Genomic DNA, 21,919 nt, shown 5'->3' with positions numbered 1-21,919 from the left:
AACCCACAAATACATCTCCCCATCTGTTTAGTGCTTGTTCTCTGACAACACAAATTCCACAGATCAGAGGATGGAGAACCTTTTACATTTTCTAGAACGTCCTAATGAGCATAGCTCTTTTCACACTTCAGAATTTTCTCTTAATGCACTGGTCTCCAATCTATGTTTTAAAAACCAATAATAGTTTCTGGAAGAGACTTTCCTGCTTTATCTTTCCAATTAATTAGAAAATGAAATTTTACAGGATGTCTGCATGAGTTCTTCAGGATCAGTGTTTACTTCAGTGTTTCACCATCACTAAATTTGTATCTAGGGCATATTTTTTACACTGTGTCAGACTGTAACGCTTGAAACTTCATTTTGGAAAGATTCCTTCATTGTATATGTTTGTATTTTTATAGAGGTATTCAAAGCAATTATTTAATGAGTGACAAATAGATGTCAGGTTCATACTTTATTGTGTGTGCATATCTATGTGTCTATGTGTGTGTGTGTGTGTGATTTCTAATCCTTACCAAATTGTGAAAGTTAGGCTTTATTACATCTATTTTGCATATGAGAAATGTAGATCGTGTAGTGGTTAATATCATACACAACATCTCCCTTAATGTGTGTTGAGCACAGTGCTAGTGCTTTCACATTCACTCGTTCATTTAGTTCTCACAAAAACCCGATTTGTATCCTAGCACTTTGGGAGACCAAGGTGGTGGATCACTTGAGGTCAGGAATTCAAGGCCAGCTTGGCCAATGTGGTGAAACTCAATTGCTACTAAAAATACAAAAATTATCTGGGTGTGTTGGCGGGCACCTGTAATCCCAACTACTTGGAAGACTGAGGCAGGAGAATCACTTGAACTCAGGAGGTGGAGGTTGCAGTGAGCCAAGATCACGCCACTGCAGTCCAGCCTGGGCAACAGAGTGAGATTCTGTGTTGAACAAAAAACAAAAAACAAAAACCACCCCCAAACAATAAAACCCTATTTGTGAGAACTATTTGTGAGGTACAATTAACTATTTCCATTTTGTAGCTGGGTAAACTGAGGCTTAGAGAAGTTAAGGTAGTGCTAGATATTGTAACAAATAAATACAAAAATACATAATGTCTCAAATATTCTAGAAGCTTCTTTTATACCTTACATAAAGTCCAAAACAAAGGTTTCTAGTGAGCAGGTGCTCTCTTCCAGCAGAGAAGCTGGAACATTTCATGCTTGGCCACCCCTACCACGTGGTCTTCAAGATGCGGAAGGGGAAAGGGCATGGGAGAATGTATATGATATTTTTATAGATGGTAGCGCATTTCACTTACATTCATATTCCATTAGCTGTATGCACAGAAAAAGAGGAAATGCATTCAAGGAATGGCAACCTGAATGCCAGGGGAGTTAAGTAACTTGGCAGGGTCCTGCAGCATATAATGTTAGTGAGTCCTGGGGGACTAGGGCTGTCTCTCCTGTTCTGGGAAGAGAAGGCCTTTGCTGGCCTCTCAGCCCTTCAGGTTCTCAGCATCCCACCCTCTCACCTTGGGTAAACCTAGCCTCCAACCCACTTGGCTCTTAGCCCAGCCTAACCTGGTGTGGGGACAGTGCCCTGTGTCTCCCACATTCACAAGGTAACTGTGGCCTAAATGGGATGATGCAGAAGGTAAACAGAGATGTTAATGTCACAGTGAGATGGACTATGCATAGGAACACAGTGTAAATGAAGAAATCAGTCACATGGCTGTCATGAAATGACAAGTGACACAGCTATATCCCACACTGTCCTGGATTGCACTTGTGAGGTCACTTAGGGGAGAAGGAAAAAAAGTCCAGTAGCTCTCATTAAACTGATATTCTGTCTGCAGTTTATCCAGTGTGAATTTCCTTTACATCTTACAGACTGAACTTACGAGTGCCACATCAGAAAAGAACCTTTAATTCTGATGCAAAATGGATAGGGTTTCCCTGAATGTAAATTTAGTGGAAGTGTGCTCGAGGCCACCACTTCCCACCCTCCCTAATTTTAATAGTAAAACAAACCACAGCCAGTTAAATAAGTGTTAAATGAGGTGATGCATCAGATTGGACAGTTTGGAGAGCTGTGCAGTGGCAGAGAAGGACACGGTAAGATGCTTCTTATGGGAATATTTTGCACTCTGCGTATTTAATGCTGATGCTTCATTGCATCTCTCTTTCAATTTATTGCATTACCTACTTGAGACAAATTTGAATAACTAGCTATTGCCCTTAGTCATTGCTGAGCATAGCAGATACATAAAGAATAAACCATAACCCCAAGAGTATACACTATTCCCCAGTGTAATTAAGAAGGAAAACAAATGAGAGGCAAAGTTTGATTATAAATTTTCTTCTCTCCAAGGAGCTAGACCTCAAGGAAAGAGTATTATCAGTAATCAAAAGGCCTCTGAATTGTGTCCCAAAACTATTGCTGGTTTCTGTATTCGTAAGTGGGTGCTTGTTTGTCAGGAGGAGAAGAATGATGTCATATTCTTAAAAATGGAGGAATGCTCACCATACAGAAAATATGGGCAAAATGTTTCTGCTAACCAAAAAAACTAAAAGGCAATCCATGCATCTTCTGAAAGAAAAGAACAAGGTCCTCCAAGTTACCACTAATGCCTTCAATTTGCCTTCATGTTACCACTATACGTATTAGTCACTTCTTAAGCACAGGTAAAATTTAAACCCATCCTGTTTGGCACTGAGGATATAAATAGCAGTCACTGACTATGTGTGGTGTCTCACATCTGTAATCCCAGTGCTTTGGGAGGCTGAGGTTGAAGGATCACTTGAGCTAAGGAGTTCGAGACCAGCATGGGCAATACAGTAAGACCCCATCTCTACAAAAAAAACCCACAAAAATTAGTTGGGCTGATGGCACATACCTATAGCCCCAGCTACTCAGAAGGCAGAGGTGAGACGATCACTTGAGCCTAGGAGTTCAAGGGTACAGTGAGCTGTGATGCACCACTGCACTCCAGCCTGGACAACAGAGCCAGACCCTATGTCTTAAAAAACAAAAAACAAACAAACAAAAACATATCAACAGTCTCTGTCATTTTTAAGCACTATTTGCCAAGTACTATTCTAAAAATTTCATAAATTAATAAATTTAATTTTACAGCAACATGAGAAGTTAGTAGTACTTACATTTTAAAGATGGGGAAACTGGAACACAGAGAAACTAAGTACATTGTCCAAGGTTACCGAGCTAGTAAGTCAATGGCAAAGCTGAGATTTGAACCCAGGCAGTTTGGCTGCAGAGTCGCTGGCCATAATCACTTTTCTACATGGTCTCTTTAAATGGAATGAAGGGTGAAGCCTGGTTCTTACTACCAGGGAGCTTAGAATGAGGAAGATGGGGAAGAAACAAAAAAGATGAATAAAATAGCAAGCAGCAATTATTTATGCTTCTATTTTGGTGCATTGTCCATCTTCTCTTGCAGAAGAGGCTGTCTTCCTCTGCTCTGCCTCTGCTGCCGACTCTTTCTCTCCATCATATGTTCTGGATGCCCTGTTCCCTGCAACCTGAGCCCCTGAACTCATCCTCCTCTGCATCCACTCAGACCCCATTCCCTTAGTTACCAAGGTCTCTTCTCTTACAACAACAACAGGCAGCACTTTGGCGAGTGCTTCCTCTAGGCTGAGCACTAAATATGCATTATCTCATTTATTATAAATATGCTTTCTCCTCTGCAGTACCTCCCACAGCCTTGCCACTCCCATTCTCACCTTTCACCACTCATCTTCTCAAAACATGAATCTAAAATAGCCACTATTTCCTGTGCACCCACTCAATCCCCTAAACATTTGTCCTCTGGATTCTGCAATCATGCCCCACTGGGATTACTCTCTTCCTCAAGGTCAGGGATGACAATAATCTCTAAATAAAAATAATAAATCTATAACCTTTGCTCTGAACTTACTCTCCTGACCTCTGTCTGCATCTGACTTCATCTGGGAATCCTCCTCCCTCAGCTTCTGGGTTCCTGACATACCTCACATTTGCCTGCTAACCTTCTGAAAGTTTCTTCAAGATCTCTTATGCTCTTTGTCCTCCAAAGCCTTAGGTGTAGGTTGAGGCTGTTTCCTATATAAATCAGGAAAACATGCTGTTCACCCTCTAGGTGTAAGGACAGCATTGGCAAGGATCAGAGGTGGTGTCTTTGGAAGCCAGGATAGAACAACATGGCTGTAGTCAAGGTTCATGCCCAAGAATTGTAGGGACAGTAGACTGAGGCCTGCCATGTAGGATGCCAAATGTCATGAGTGTGCATGAAGGAGCTCAGGCATGAGCTCTTTACATGCACACACGAAACCCAGTGCACAACCACATATGGGTAATAATACGCTTCCAGAACACTAGCATATAGGAATACAACTTTTCTATAGTAAAACAGTTGCTTGCATAAGAATCTCAAAGCAATCGTCCATCCAGTAGAATTTGAGATGAAAGTATCTCAATAGGATGAAATCTGATAGCACAACAAAGAGAACCCTTGTCATCTGGGATCCACAATGATGTCTCATTTACATTCTTCAAGCTACATTATAAACATAGGTTTAGGTAATTCTCACTCTGCTATTCAAACTTGCTTTTTATTTTTAAGTATGCTGCTTAACCTCAGCCTTCTCATGCATATAAGAGAAATACTTACTTTCCCTTGGTTACTTTATAGAGAGTAGCAAAAAAAAGGGGGTATTTTAAGGTTCTTCATCAGTATATGTGATTAAGATCAGTCTTTATAGCACAAGCATAATATATATAACCAATTTCATTTTAAAGAGGAGACTAAAAATGTAAAATTACTTTCTGGCTTGGGAGTTCTATCTTTGAACACTCAAGGCATCAGACTGTTCATTTGTCCCTGAGTGTTCTTTGGTTCTAATTCCTGCAACTTTCCCTTTGTTGCTGTTAAACAGTACAGACACATGCTTATATGAAAATAAGTCAGAGGCCCATTGACCTTCACATTCTTGCCTTTTATTGATATAGGCAATACTGTACAACAAAGGCAGCATCGATGCTCTCTTCAACGTGAACCCTCCAACTTCAGCTTTGGGGGCCTGCTTTGTTTTCTGTCCCAAGGAAGGCATAATTGAACCAAGTGGAGTCCAAGCTATCCAGATCTCCTTCAGTTCTACCATCCTGGGAAACTTTGAAGAAGAGTTCCTGGTCAATGTCAATGGGTCACCTGAGCCTGTGAAACTGACCATTAGGTAAGGTGCATTTATAACTAATGTAGAAACTAACTGAAGTTTGAACCCGTTGCCTTTTTAACTTTTTAAATAGATCCTGTCTGAATATTCATAACTGTCTTTGTTGATATGAACACATCAGCATAATAGAGTGTGTTAAATTTCCATCAGTGTTTCCCTAGTGAACATGTGTAAGTTATTATAATATAGATACAGATGCTGTTTGGAGATCTAGTTTTTCTGCGAGTTATAATCTTATAAAATAAGGATTTAGACATTAAACTAGCTTCTAGTTACTCTCTATGTCTTAGGATGTTTAGAGAAAATAAGTTATTACAGTAACACCTGAATAAAATCATCTGGGCTAAGCTTTGGCCATTATCATAGTTTCTCTAAACTTTTGTCTTTTGTTCTTATTTTAAGGAAATTATTTACATGATCTCACTATCATGTCTTCAAACATTGTAAACACATTGCTCTGACTCTATTTGGATTCCCACAGCAGCAGGTTGTTAATTACCATGGCAGTTTCTCTTATTCTGGTAACTGCTAGCAAGACCTCCCTCCATCTACAAGCTGAGGTCTCCCTTGGGGCAAGCCCTGGGGATAACATAGAAAAGAGATAGAGACATATGACCTGAAGGATCCAAGAAAAATGTACTGATCTCATGATATATACTACACATTCAGAATCTCAAGATTAGCTGAAAGGTGATTACTATTTAGTCTCAAACTCTTGCACCTCAGTGTCCCTGTTATGCACTGAATTGTTTCCCACAGAATTTATATGTTGAAGTCCTAACACCCAGTACCTCGGAATGTAACTCTTCTTGGACATAGGGCCTTTAAAGAGGTAATTTAGGCAAAATGAGGTCATATGGGTGGACTTTAATCCAATATGATTGGTGTCCTTATAAGGAGAGGACATTAGGACACAGACATACTCATAGAAAAGGGCCATGTGAAAAAAATAGAGAGAAGCTGAAGTGAGAGACCCTCAGAAAAAAATAACCTTGCAGTCACCAACCCTTCTGACAGCAACAGAAATAAACTTCTGTTGTTTAAGCCACCCAATCTAGGGTACTTTGTTATGGCAGCCTTAGCAAAGTCATACAGCCCCCAACAACTAAGGAGTGTGAATGTGTGTGCCTCAAGGGTTCTGTGGCATGGCCAAAGCAGCCTGTCATCATCATAATCTTTTTTTATTTTTAAGTCTCAAGACTTATCTGAAACATTCACAAGACATTTACATTCTCTACCATAATACATGTGTTTGTTATAAGAGAAAAATGAGGGTTGTTTTCCAAATATTTGAATAACATTGACTCTTCACGAATATGTGTCATACTTATCCCAGCTGACATCCTTTGCATATGTATACAATATGAGAAGGGTGGGAATACATTTTCATATTATATGAACTTCAGCCCACTTCCTATCTTCATAACATCTCATCTCTCATGACAAGCAGTGAAGGGTGGTTATCTGGAGAAGTAGGAAGAACAAACTTGTGAATGTAACCGTGTCTCCAATTCACGGATCCTCTGGTCCCATAAGGGTCTTTGATAAGATCCAGCAGATCAACCATTGGAAGCTTTCTGACTACTGGGCATCAGGAAGTATTGCTCTGAATCATAAGTACCCTTGACAACATCCAGTATCATAAGCAAGCCTTCATACATAAGCAGCAAAGATAAAACCTTTAAGCTCTGCTCTAAAAATATTTAAGATAGAAGGAATAATGGCCCTGTCTGTAGGAAGGAAAGTATAGGATAATAAAGGAGCAGTTTTACTTTTCAGGTAGGCGATAGAAGGAAAAGTGCTAGCCAAGGAAGCCTAACTGTCCCTCAAGTTTAATAAGAAAGCTCATCCCAATTTCACCTGGCCATTCCCCATTTTAAGTTCAGGCCTAATAATTAATACTGTGTCTTACCATCAACATACATACATAGCTACCCTTTTTAGGAATAATTATGTATTTTGGATATTGGTTTGATAAACTCTTACTGAGTATCTCCTTCAAGCAAGGTTGTATATTAGGTGCAAGAAGTCATGTATTTGGGTTTGTTAGACATTCCTGATGCATGACTACTACTGCCCTCACTTTTGACTCTGAATTATTTATCCAAATTCAGGATTGCCCGTTCTCTAAACTATTCCCTAAACTAACTTAAAAATACAGTAAAAGAAATAACAAGGGAATTTAAAAGGGTAGAAAATATCCATTTAACACAAAGAAAGGCAGTCATGGAGGAATAAAGGAACAGAAAAGACATGAGACATATAGAAAATAAGTAGCATGAGTCCTGCCCTATCAACAATCACATTACATGTCAATGTATTAAATACTTCAATTAAAAGTTAGAGAATGGCAGAATGGATTAGAACAAAACAAACAAACCCCCCAAAAATGATCTATCTATATGCTTTTTACAAGATACCACACTTTAGATTTAAAGATATGAATAAGTTGAAACCAAAAGGATAGAAATGTCTATATCATGCAAACAGTATCAAAAGAAAGCTGGAGAGACTATGTTATACCAGACAAAATAGAAACAAAATTTGTCACTCAAGACAAAGAAGGGCATTTTACAATGATAAGATAGTGAATTCATCAAAAAGATATGGCAATTACAAACACACATCTAATAACAGAGCACCAAAATATGTGAAGTGCAGACAGACAGAATTGAAGGGAAAAATAGACAATTCAGCAAAATAGCAGGGGATGTCAATACCCCACTTTCAATAATAAAAAAACTAAGCAGAAGATCATAAAGGAAATAGAAGAGTTGAACACTATAAACCACCTAGACCTAACAGACATCTACAGCACACTCTACTCAACAGGAATAAAAGAAAGAACATTACTGCCAACCTTACAGAAATTAAAAGGATTAGTGGATAATGCTATGAACAATTGTATGCCAAAAATTAGATAATGTAGATGACATGAACAAATTCCTAGGAAGACATGAACTACCAAAACTGACTCAAGAAGAGATAGAGAATCTGAACAGACCTATAATATATTCCAACCAAAAACAAACAAAAAACAGAATCAAGTGGCTTCACTGGTGAATTCTACTGAATGTTTAATGAAGAATTGTCGTAAATCTTTCACAAACTCTTCCAAAAAATGAGAAGGTAGGAACACTTGTCAACTCATTTTATGAGGCCAATATTACCCTAATACCAAAACCAAACAAAAACATTACAAGAAAAGAAAGCTAAAAACCCATAACCTTTATGGATTTACACCCAAAATTCTTTGACAAAATACTAGCAAACCAAATCCAGCAACATGTGGAAAGGATTATACCCCATCACCAAGTGGGATTTATCCTAGGAATGAAAGGTTGGCTTAACATATGAAAATCAATCAATGTAATACAACATATTAATAGAATAAAGGACAAAAACCACATGATTATTTCAATAAACACAGAAAAAGCATTTGCCAAAATTCAGCACCCTTTTATGATTAAAAAAAAAGTAACAAACTAGGAGTAGAAGGGAACTGCCTCTACATGGGTCAAAGACTGAAATGTAAGGGCTGAAACTATAAAACTGTTAGAAGAAAACATAGGGATAGGCCCGGCGCAGTGGCTCATGCCTGTAATCTCAGCACTTTGGGAGGCTGAGGCAGGCAGATTACCTAAGGTCAGGAGTTTGAGACCAGCCTGATCAACATGGTGAAACCCTGTCTATACTAAAAATACAAAAAAATTAGCTGGGCATGGTGGTGTGTGCCTGCAATCCCAGCTACTTGGGAGGCTGAGGCAGGAAAATCACTTGAACCCAGGAGGCGGAGATTGCAGTGAGTGGAGATTGTGGCACCACACTCCAGCCTGGGTGACAGAGTGAGACTCTGTCTCAAAAACAAACAAACAAACAAACATAGGGATAAATGTCCATATCCAAAAACCAAATAAGCAATAGTTTTCAGATAATCAGCATCTAAGCACAAGCAACCAAAGGAAAAATAAATAAATTAGACTTCATCAGAATGTAAAAAAGTTTGTGCTGCAAAGGGGATACTATCAAGAAAGTGAAAAGACAACCTACACAATGGGAGAAAGTATTTGCAACTCATATATCTGATAAGGGACAATGATAAATTACTAGACGATTCTAACTCAATAAATAATTCAATTTAAAAATGGACAAAGCGTTTAAGCAGACATTTCTCAAAGAAGATATACAAAAGGCCAATAACACATGAAAAGACTGTCAACATCATTAATCCTCAGAGAGATGTAAATCAAAACCCCACAATGAGACACCACTTCACACTCACTTGGATGTCTATAATCTTAAAATGGAAAATACAGTAATTCCCCTTTTTCTGCATTTTTAGGCCCCAAAGTGCAAAAGTAAAATTAGCGTTACTCAAACACAAGCACTGCAATACTGTGGCAGTTGATCTGATAACCAAGACAGCTACTAAGTGACTAAAACAGAGGGTAGCATCATGCAGCATCGATACACTGGACAAAAGGGTGATTCATGACCCAGGCTGGACAGACAGTGGATGACACAAGACTTCATCACACTACTCAAAATGACAGGCATTTAACAATGTATGAGTGATCTATTTCTGGAAATTTTTTATTTAATATTTTTGGACCGTGTTGACCATAAGTAACTGAAACAACAGGAAGTCAAAACTACAGATGAGGAACTACTGTAAGTGTTGGCGAAAAGGTGGGGGAATGAGAACCCCCATGCACTGATAATTAGGAATGTAAGACATGGCAGCCACTTTAGAAAATGGTTTATCAGCACCTCAAACAGGTAAACACTGAGTTACCATATGACCAGCAATTCCATTCCTAGGTATATACCCAGGAGGAATGAAAGCATATATCCACACAAAAACTTGTACATGAATATTTATAACAGTATTATTCATAGTAGCCAAAGATAAATGAAATGTGGCATATCCATACAATGGAATGCTATTTGACCATAAAAAGGAATGAAAAAAAAAATGAAGCACTGATAGATGCTACGACACGGTAGCATGGATGAACCTTGCTACCACGGTCTTTTGTGACTACTTCTTTCCCTTGTGATAATGTTTTCAAGGTTCAGCCATAGTGACACCATTATAAACCTTGAAAATAAGGTTCATCCATTATGAACCCTGAAAACATTATGAAAAAAGCCAGTCATAAAAGACAACACATTACATGATTCCATTTGTATGAAATGATTAAAATAGGCAAATCTATATAGATCTGAGTTGGATTAGTGGTTGCTTAGGGCTGGTGGGTGCAGGATAGATTGTGACAGCTAAAGGGCATGAGGTTTCTTTTTGAGGTGATGAAAATGTTCTCAAATTGACTGTAGTGATGGTTGCATATATTTGTGAATATACAAAAAACATTGATTTGTACACTTTAAATGTGTGAATTTTATGATGTGTGAATTATATGTCAATGAAGCTGTCATTTAAAGAAAAAAAACACAGGAGCCTGTAATAGTGAGCAATACTTCTGTAATTTCCTGGTTGAATTTTTTAAATCTCTGATCTCTTCTCCTAAAGATCCCAGAGTAGTCATGCATGTCACTTGCAATGTCTAAATAAGTTAAGGTGTACTTGGGTTCTCCACTGTGAATAATAGGATTTAGGGATCTCCCAGAAATCTGCTCACAAGTGAACTTGGACTAGTTAGTACTCCACCTGCACTGTGGAGGGTAAGCCTCCTGTTCTATCTTCTGGACATTTCCATTTACCAAAATTCACACACCACTTCTTGATTTTGGATGTTCATTTCTAGTTTCTTTCAACAGAACCTGACTATGGAAAGAATCTTCATGGGGATTTATCACCAAACTCATGATTGATTGCTAAGAGAAATAGACTTACCTAAATTTCCTCCTCAGTTCACTTCCTTTAAAGCTTAGTGTTTCTTGTGTTCAATAATGTTGCATTGTTAGTGGTTTCTAGCATTTCAAACCACTAGCAATAATTTTGAAAACCTGCTAAAAATCTAGTGTCATTAATAAATGTCTATTCATAAAGGGTAAAAATGCATGTATAATAATACATCATCTGTTCTCAGCTCCACACGTTAGCACTGACTTGACTTGTTATTTTACTTTGTCAGAAATACTTTCTTGGGCCTCATAGCCCAGGGAATGTCTATAAAGTTAATATTGTAGGTTCTGGAATTTTGTTTCTTTTTTATTGCCAGGTACTCATTTCTCAATACTGCATAAGCTAGTATTTTAGCTAGTATGCCTTGAAAGATCATAACAAATATAGTTTTACTCTTCCTATTTACTCTTCCAATTCATGACACAGTATTTTCAGTGGTTGGATAAACAACACTGTAAAATTAGTGTGATTTTTAAAAATTACCCATAAGCAATTTTCTTCCCTCCTATTTTTACGTATGTGATTTTATAAAGTTTGAACCATAGCACAGATATATTTTGTATTCAACTTGTCTCACTTACATATTGTAATAATTGAATCATTCGCTCTCTTTTCTTTCAAATTATAGTTTTAACAGACCCCTGCGTTGATTTATGGCACAACCTTGGCATAGACTGTCCTAACATTCTGAATCCCTGTGAGAATTAATGTGACCATATCTAAGTCCAGAAGGGATTGTTCAGCCACAGTTCCCTCAGTTACATGTGCCTTTGGACAAGTGTCATGTATCTCTGGTTGTTTAAACTTCTGCATTGATTAAATGTCTGCTTCGTGTACATTTTTTAAACTTCTTTCCTACTTTCTTTAGCATCTCGTGCATGTCAGACAGACACTTTTGGTCTGTTTGTTACTTTGGTCCCTAAAAGCTTCTTTTCAAGTGAAGCATAGAGCCTGTCGGCCTGTTTGTTGACTTCATTCTCAACTGGATCCTAATTCCTGGCTGAGTCCCAACTACTCCCTTTAAAATCACTTTCGATCATCAGCGTGAAATATAATAAATGCTCATGAGAAAGTTACACTTGAAACTTGTTGCAGTGAGTCTTTGCTGTGGCCATTCCTCCCAGGCTTACAACAACCTCTCATCACATTATGGTCAGAGCTGGAGCAACTGGAAGAACCACTAAGACACCATCATATTCTGCATGGTATGACACATACAACATCTGGAGCTTGGTGAATTAAAAGATTCTTGCTTAATGTGTTTTATGCTATCTGTGTGTCTATAACATTTAAAAGTTTTGCCACACAGATGGGACACTTTTCAGTTCTTGCTTTTGGCCTACAGATAAAGACATGGATCATGGAGAAAAATAATTGTTTCTCTGAAGGTAAACAAGATAACTTAATAGATTAGTTTTCTTTTGCTGTTGTAACAAATTATCATAAATTTAGTAGCTTCAAACAACACATATTTAATATTTTACAGTTTTATAGCCTTAATGCAGGTCTAGCTGGGCTAAAATCAGTGTTGGCAGGGCTGTGTTTCCTTCTGAAGGCTCTAGAGGGGAACCCATTTCCTAACCTTTTTTGGCTTTCTGAGGCTGCTCACATTCCTGGATGCATGGTTTCCTTCTTCTGTGTTCAAAGCCAGGTTGAGTTCTCAGATTGCAGCACTCTGACCTCTTCTGTCTCTGTCCTCTATTTTTAAAATCACCCTTGTGATTACAATGGGCCTACCAGGATAAGACAGGATAATCTCCCCATCTTAAATTCAGTTAATTAGCAACCCTAATTCCATCTGCTACCTTAATTCCTCTTTGCCATGTAACCTAATATATTCATAGGTTCTGGGAATTAGGGCATAGATATCTCTGGGAGCCATTATTCTATCTACCATGCCTTCTAAGCTAGAAGTCATAGAATCTCTCTATTATTTATTTTAAGCTAGAGCATCTCTCCAAGATCATGAAACCTTGCACTGAGAGAGAAATAGACCAATATTTACAGTAAAGAGTCATTCAATGTCACCTAGTCCAGTCCTCTTTTTTATACATGAGGAAGAGAAACAGAAGCTGATAGAGATAAAATGGCTGGCCAACATCACAGTGAGTAAATGTCACAGTGGTAGGAATGTCACAGTGGTAGGAGCGGAATTGGAACAGTTTATATGACAGCATGGACAGTGATAACTAATATAGTGATAGTCTTTGATGTGTATTGCATGATTAGACCTATAATTTTTATTTCTCGACACATTGATAACTTTATATGATGTGTGTCTCATTCAAAATAACAACATTTTGTGCCCTTGTTTGATGATCCATCTGCTCTGCCTCTCACCTATTCATTGGTAGAAATAAGACAGTAAGTTAACCACAGCATTGTTTGTCAAAACCCATGGTTTGAATCATGAAAGAGAATTTTAAGAACCACTGTGATAGACCATCATGTCATCATTTCTTTAAATCCTGGATACTATAATTGACATAATGTCAAGCTATGGTTTTTGTACTTATCCTTGCCCCACTTCCTGATTGTGACTCTGATTCACTGGGTTCTCTCCTTCTCCCCCACCTTGTGTTCCTCCTTCCAGAGGCTGTGTCACTGGACCTACCTTCCATTTTAATGTTCCAGCTCTGCACTTTGGTGATGTTTCCTTTGGTGAGTAATTTTCCATTTTAAATTAGAAATTGAATAGGATTCCTTTTCTCTACATGGAAGGAGGAAGGTTTACAAAGGACCCCCCTTCCACATCCCTGGAATACAAAGTCCAGCACAAGGACATTCAGAACACATGCCCTATATCTGATTGCCCTGCGTAAGGAAACAGAGTCCACACAACCATCCCAAGTCAGTTACCGCCAAGAAATCTCATACTGATTCATTGTTTGGAATCTACTCTATTGTTCAGCTCTGAAATGTTAATGTAAATGCTATATATCAGTGGTAAGCCCACTACTGAGCTCCAAGAATATCTGAAACTCTTTTATCTAGAAGTCAGACCCTTAGAAAACATCAAGGCCCCTAATATAGTACATTTCAGTAGAATATGGCAAAGGAGAAGCCTATCCCCAAGATGCCACTGATTTTCTCAAAATGCTCTTCTGCTTTGAAGTATCTACAGTTTCTAGTGAGTGCCAATGGCCATAAATACATCACAAACACAGGGCTTTTAAAGTGCAGGTATTGATTTTTATAAATGGGGCTACTTCTAACATGAATCGCTTCATTTAATGTGCTCCACGTTGAGTAGTAGAGGTCACTAGTGATTTCAAGTTACAGTTTTAACAGTGGTGGCAGCAGAAGCCACATTGTGATAAGATAAAAAATAATTGGTAAAGATACTCAAAGTAATATATATTTGACAAAGTGTAGTCACTCTCTTAAATATACCTATGGGACAGATTTTGTTTATAAGAAATTATCCTCACTAACTAAAGAGTTTTTATGGTAGCTCTGTAATTTAAAAATAAATACATTTATTTTGAACATTTGATATGTTCCTTTTGCATGATCCTTAGATGCGGCCTGAGTTTTAGATCTTAGATGCAGCTGTTCAATCCCCATCCATTACCTACCCTCATTCTACACAGCTTGGCAACTATGCTTCTCCCACACTGGCATAAGACTAAATATTTATACATGAAATGGATGAGCCAAAGGACTTATGGATTGCTGGACACCGGGTGTAGCTGAGAGTAGGAGTATTGTATTGATATCAAGGAATTAAGTACAAGTCAGCATCATAAACTGTGAGACTCCTCCATGCCCTACCTGTCCCTTCCACTTGAGCTCCCCAAACACTGACAGACATAAAACTTATATATTGACAGGTAACTAATGTTGAGAAATTCATCCAGAATGTGGCCCTGAAAGCAAAAGAGTTAGACTATATGAAAGGGAAATAAAGGGACATGGAAAATAAGATTTAAAAGTTCCAACTAACTTGTATATAATAGATACAAGTTCTAAGTTTAAAAGTTCTAACTTGTATCTAATAGAAATTCTAGATGGAGAAAGAATGAAAATGGCCAAAGAGCAATATTTGAAGAGATGGCAGCTGAGAATTTCTAAACTGAAGAAAAACATTTGTCCTTATGGTGTGCAGCTGGTTGCTTCTTTGATTCTGTGGCTCCACCATAGGTGGCATGTAGCTTCTATGTCTTGGTCAAGATTTCTGCTCTAACCTTAGCCATCATACTCACATTCCAGCCAGCAGAAAGGAGGAAGAGACAGGAAGGTCTTAAAAGAAAGGGTACGCCCCATTATATCCCATTGGTGAGTACTTATTTGTGTGGCCACAACCAAGCTGCACATAAGGCTAGGAAATACAGCCTCACTCTGGTTGGCCACATTCACAACCAGAGCTTAGGGATTTCGTTACTTCCTGAAGAAGGAAAAGGATAGTGGGAGATAACCAGCAATTTTGCTGTAACTTAGCAAATCTGGGCAACATCAGCCAGGCGTAGTGGCTCTCATCTATAATCCAGGCACTTTGGGAGGCCCAGGAGTTCAAGACCAGCCCAGGCAACATAGCAAGACCCCATCTCTACAAAAAAAAAAAAAAAAAAAGCAATCAGCTGAGTGTAGTTGTACATACCTGTGGTCCCAGCTACCTAAGAGGCTGAAGCAGGAGGATCTCTTGAGCCCAGGAGTTGGAGGCTGCAGTGAGCTGTGATCGCACTACTGCACTCTAGCCTAGGCAAAAGAGCAAGACCTTGTCTCTAAAAAACAAATAAACAACAACAACAAAACCCTCATAACTCTCGTTAGGAACCAGGAAAGAAATAACAATTGCAGATATTTAAGGCAGTAAAAACAGATAAGAGAATGCTTTAAAAATAGGAGAAATGGATGAGTTGGAGGAAAATATATGTTATTAAAATTACCACAAGGAGGAGACCCTGAAGAGAAAAATAATCATAGAATATACTGAAAAAGAAACCAAGTATCCACCCCTGCAGAAAAGACACTAAGGCCAGACAGCTTTACAAGGGCGCCCTACCACACGGTGAAGAAATGGATGAGTCTCACATCACAGAAAAATGTAGAAAGCTATGAACTCGTTTTAGGAGACAAATAAATTCACAGTAAAACAACACAAGAAAAGAAAAATGTAGACCCATCTCTCTTATGAACATTGATTTTAAAGCATTAGCAAATCACATGCATAGAGATGCATTTTTAAAATTACATCATGACCAAGTAGAATTTATCCCAGAAATGCAAAATGGTTTAATAACAGGAAATCCATTCATGTAATTTACCACAATTTATATCATCGCAGTTCATGCTGAGAAAAATATTCCACAGAATCCAACACTCATTCATAATTAGAAATAAAAATTCTTAGAAAACTAGGAGTAGGAGGGAAATTCCTTAATATGATGAATGAAAAATAGAAAAAACCTATAGTGGGAAAATGTATTTAATGGGGACCTTTGTTCACGTAGTAACGTACATTTAGTAATATTAATTTATCTATGTTCTAGACACTATTCTGGGGACTGGGATATTACAATTAAATGTTGAAAGCATTCTCATTCATTTTCAGAGGCAAAAAAACAAAACCAAAAAACTATTCTCAAGCTATCATATAACATTGTCCTGGAGGTCCAAGCCATTATGATAAGAAAATAAAAGGAAATAAAAGATAAGTAGTTGAAAAGAAAAAAACAAAACTATCATAGTTTGTAGAATGTATTATTCTCTACCTAGAAAAACTGTGGTAATTAACTGACAGGGCATTAGAACTAATAAGAGTTTAGCAAGGTATTCAAGCAAAATATTATTAAAAGTAGATTTTAAATATATCAGCAATGATTAGAAAATATAATAGAAAAATGTCATTTAAGAATATAAAACTATATAATAACCTAACAATAAATGTGCAGACACTACAGGAAGAAGATAATTGGCTAATTCCCTGGGGAAAAATTCACAGAAAGAGCCAATAAATTTTTGAAACAAAGACCAATGACTGTGGACTTTATCAGATATTAAAATGTACTTTAAAGCATAGGCAAATAGACTAATAGAAACAAAGCCATGACTACAGGGGAATTCACACATGCTCATTGTGAAATTTCAGATCAGTGGAGGCATGAGCTGCTTCATAAAAGGCGGAGAAACAATTGGTTATCAATGGGAAATAATAGAAAAGTGAGACTTTTACCTCAGATCTTTCACAGAAAAAAATCTCAGCTCTATTACACAGCTAACTGTGAAAAACAAACTTTTTAAAATATCAGGAGAAAATATAGGTAGTTATGTTTATATGCTAGCAAGTGTGAAGGTCTTAAATAAGATGCCCAGTGCAAATGCCGTAAAGAAAAAGGTTGGTAAGTGTGGCTCCCTAGCATTAAGCAAATTTCCAAACAAAAGATTTCAGGAATACAGTAAAAAGACAATGCTTGCAACATAAATAATAGGCAAAGTATTAAAACCAGAATACATGAACCTTCAGAATATGTGAAACTAACTCCTGCTAATCCATGAGGAAAAGTGAAATTATCCAATAGAAAAATTGGCAAAATAGATGAATAGGTATGAATTGGTAAGTGTATAAACAGAATAGAAGGTCTATGAAAGACATATTAAAAGATGCTTAATCTCAATCATCTTAGATGTTTTTTGTGAAGAAAATATGAATATTTTTTATAATCCAACTAGTATTTCTCATGTGTTCCCACTCTACCAAGCAAGCATGGCAGGAGTTGGGGAGCACTGAGACACTGGCCTGTGGGTGCCTCATCTAGCTAACCACTTACCCGTGGTGCTCATTTCCACTGAGGTATTGTGGGAACACTGATGGCTTGTCCTTTTGGCTCCATCAGAGCCAACACTGACTTGGCTTCCACTGACTCCATCCTCCCTAGAGCTAGACCTGTGCTTCCCCCATGAAGCTACTGAGCACACTGAGATGTGCTGTAAGTGTAAAATACTATTGATTACATGTTGAAATGATATTTCTGACATGTTGGGTTAAATATACTATGTTGTTAAAATTAATGTCACCTATTTGTGTTTTGCATTGTATTTCCATTGGACAGTGTTGGCCTAAACTCTCCTCTCCCTTCATAGCCATTGAGGTATGGTTGTCTGGCCTCTTGCTATGGCAACCCTGTTGTAGACCCATGGCAAGGTTCACTGTTCTCAATCCAACTGCCTTCCAGAACCATGCGTGGGAGGAAGGGTGCCATGTATACATGTGTAATGCCTGGGTCCTTCTCCAGCCACACAGGAACTGAGAGATACTTGAGTACTAAGATTCCCTTTTGACCTAAGCATACCATTTTTATCCTGAGTTAGCTGCCCCAGGCAGGTATGAGGATGTTCTGTGAAGTGGTCTGCTCTGAGATTCCCAACTAGAAAGCTAGGCAGAAGACCCTTTGCTTCCAGCATCCCCTCAACCTATTTAGCCACCCTATCCCTGAGATTCTGGCATCCCCTCAACCTATTTAGCCACCCTATCCCTGAGATTCTGGCCTGTAAGGCAGATGCCATGATGTACACATCTGGCTTCTCTGTTATGCTTCCGCTTCCCACACTCCACTGAGACAAAAGGAGTAGCCTTTCCACTTCCTCTTCCTGTTTGCCAGAACTCTGGTATCATCGCCTCCTTTTCCTGTATGCTGTTTGCCAAATAAGAGAATAACCTGTGTGTCCATTTAAAGAATAACCTGTGTGCCAATTGAAAGGCTCTTATTCATTTTCAAAACAATGACACTGATAACATTATTCTTCATCAGATCTAGAATGGGATTTTTGATGTTAGGGAGCTCTGGGTCACACAAAACCAGGTACGCATGCTCCAAGGTTAGATAGTTTTTTCCCTTAACCATCTTCTATTTGGGCCTCCTTTATTAGGACACAGGAAAGATTATCATTGGGTAATTTATCCATAGTTTCCTTGAGCTATAGAAATAAAAATCAACAGCTGTTCCTCATAGCTGGTTCAGCTGAAAGTTTTGGTAATTAGCTTAGCTGAAAATTAGAAACAATTTACTTTTCTTTTGTTGTATATATCTTATTGAACCATTTGATGATATAGCAGCTATACAAGAGGCCAGAAGACACTGCAGAACCATGTCCCCCAAGATTTCCCAAACCTCAGACATGGAAACTTATCTCAAAAACCAACTTAATGTGCCTTCAAAACCCAAGTTATATTTTCTTTTAGTTTAGCTATGAATGCTATAAATTCTTTAATCTTCTCTGTATTGTGGCAGGAAATGTCAGCAATAACATACCTTTTGGGCTTGCCAACAGGAAATCTAAGGCAATCTGGTTTTCAAAACCACATGGGTCAGTGGATTTAGGCTACTTTGCTTTGCTTCTGGAGTCTGCACTGCATCAACCAAAGTGAGGGACAATTTTGTGATAATTTCCAATTATATGACCCCCACAGTTGAAGCCTCATGACTCCAACAAAGTACCATTATTTCCCCAGGTGGATTGGTCTCATCAGTCAGACACAAAGAAGCATGGTGGCCCTGGAGGATGTGGAGAGGCATTTGAAACTTTGAAACTTCCTTGCTTCCTTCCTTCCTTCCTTCCTTCCTTCCTTCCTTCCTCCCTCCCTCCCTCCCTCCCTCCCTCCCTCCCGTCCTCCTTTCTTCCTTCTTTCTTTCCTTCCTTCGCCCCGCTTTCTTGTCTTTCTTATCTTTCTTTCTTTCCTTTTCTTCTCTTTCTTTCTTTTCTTTCTTTTCTTTCTTTTCTTTCTTTTCTTTCTTTCCTTTTTTGTTTTTTTTTGAGACAGTCTCATTCTGTTGCCCAGGCTGGAATGCAATGGCATCATGTTGGCTCACTGCAATCTCCACCTCCCAAGCAAGCAATTCTCCTGCCTCAGCCTCCCAAGTAGCTGGGATTACAGGTGCCTACCACCACACCTGGCTAATTTTTTTTATATTCTTAGTAGAGACAGGGGTTTTACTATGTTGGCCAGGCTGGTCTCGAGCTCCTGACCTCAGGTGATCCACCTGCCTCTGCCTCCCAAGTGCTGGGATTACAGGTGTGAGCCACCATGCCTGGCCACGTTTGAAGCTTTCTAACTATTACCCCACATGTGCAAGTAGGAAGGCGTTAATGAGACAGATGAGCATAAGCTTGTTATTAGCTCAGGAATGAAAGACTAATAGGGATGCATATGGTTCCTGATGCAAAAATGAGACTGATCGTTCCAGAAGTAAGCCAAGAATTGGAGGAATATTTTAGTTGTTTCAGAATGACAGACATATTGGGTGGGGTTTAAAAAGGTTTGCAGAGGCTAATATAGTGCTGGGGAATACTTGAAGCTAACTAAAGTTGACAGTATTATCCCTGTATTGGCATTAAGTTCCAGTCCTAAAAAGTGTTATAGATTAGGGTTGGAGGTGTGGCATTCATTTGCTTGGTGGTGAAGATATAGATTTTGCATCAGGGTCTGCTGGAATTGATGATGATGTGATAGATGGGTGGTGGGTAAATAGTACTATATGTTGGTTTCTGAAATTTCTATGGCCATAAAGATTTTTGATGGTAGGATTGGATGTTGGATGACATAACCAGTAATTAGTTCTGTTGACTACAGCTGCAGTAGCATGAGAGAGTCAGATAATAGAATTGGGTGGTGATTGTCCTTGAAGGAACATTGAGACACAGATGAATCCTTGGATGGGTCAAAGAATAAATGGACCAAATGACAACTGGCATGCTAGCTGATGCACTAAAGGCCCAGATAAATATCTGCAAACCCACTATTTTTCAGGAGGTACAAGGATGTGTTGAATGAAAATAAGGAATTTGAAAACCTCCAAGTATTTATTGAACTCGGCCATTGAATAATGTGGACAGAGAAGTTATTACAAAATATGATAACCTATCTGGGATTTGGGGACAGAGTTGTTCAGATAAAGCATTGAAAGATGCATTACCGGTGTCTCTTCTGTGGCACTGATATAAACTGGCAGTATGTAGCTCAAAGAGAAATATCTAAGTTGACCTTAGGAGGGTGTAAAGTAGGAAGTCAGGAGCAAAACCAGATTGTAATGATCACAGAATGATCTTGGAAAGGTTGGCAGAAGAGATCATAGTAGGTGTGAGCAAAACATGCCCAAAACAAGTTGTCGATAACAGTAAGGGAGACATCACAGGGTGTATCAAAATTGTATAACCTTAAGATAGGAAACAAGGAGTAAAAAGGCAAAATGATAAAAACAAAAGTACACAAGGGAGAGTGTGAGAATCAGTAACGTCAGGCATCTAACAAAATCTCATCCCATCAGTCTTGAGCAGAAGCTATCGGCTGTGGGTAAAGTCTGCTTGTTCTAAGGGACTTGAAATAGCAGTCTATTTCTGAGGGTCATCTGCTTCTGAAGGTTTTTTCTGTTTTTTAGAAAACCTCTATTTGAGATCTCCAGTGAGAGTATTTTTCAACATGTCTTCAGCCAATAATTTAGCTTCCATGGGCATCTTTTTCCTCAGATATCCACCTCATAATTTAACTGCGAGGTCAGTTAGAAGGCTCTGAAGAAGACCTTCATTGGTGTATTTTTCAGGGTACTCATTCTTCAGGTAGAAAGAGGGGAGGACTTCTGAGGGTGGGATTGTAGGATTAAGTCTTCTTAAACTTAGAGATGAGCTGGTTCTCACAATATTTTGTTATGTCTGCATGAAGCAAGGTTGACTCAAATTGATGAAATACTTGTAATCACATGGATCTTCTAGTTATTATTTCATAAAGTGAATAGTCTATGAGTTACAGAGGGAGCTAATCAGATCCGATGGCCATCAGAGCTAAAGGTAAAATTCTTCATCAAGGAATGATGAGAACCTCAGAGAACTGGGCCAA

At 38.4% G+C, this 21,919-nt stretch overlaps 1 protein-coding gene across 1 annotated transcript in view; it reads left to right on the top strand.

The window, feature by feature from the left end:
* HYDIN (HYDIN axonemal central pair apparatus protein) overlaps window positions 1–21,919 on the top strand; it is a 442,332-nt gene that overhangs the window by 151,113 nt on the left and 269,300 nt on the right. Inside the window, exons 12-13 of the mRNA XM_017868754.1 lie at window positions 4,996–5,219; window positions 13,682–13,749. Coding sequence (XP_017724243.1) covers window positions 4,996–5,219; window positions 13,682–13,749 — 292 coding nt within the window. The remainder of the gene's footprint in view (window positions 1–4,995; window positions 5,220–13,681; window positions 13,750–21,919) is intronic.

Source organism: Rhinopithecus bieti, unplaced genomic scaffold, assembly GCF_001698545.2.
Source record: "Rhinopithecus bieti isolate Rb0 unplaced genomic scaffold, ASM169854v2 scaffold_2574, whole genome shotgun sequence".
NCBI lineage: Eukaryota > Metazoa > Chordata > Mammalia > Primates > Cercopithecidae > Rhinopithecus > Rhinopithecus bieti.
Note: the sequence above shows the minus strand (reverse complement) of the source record. Positions and strands in the feature narration are given on the sequence as shown.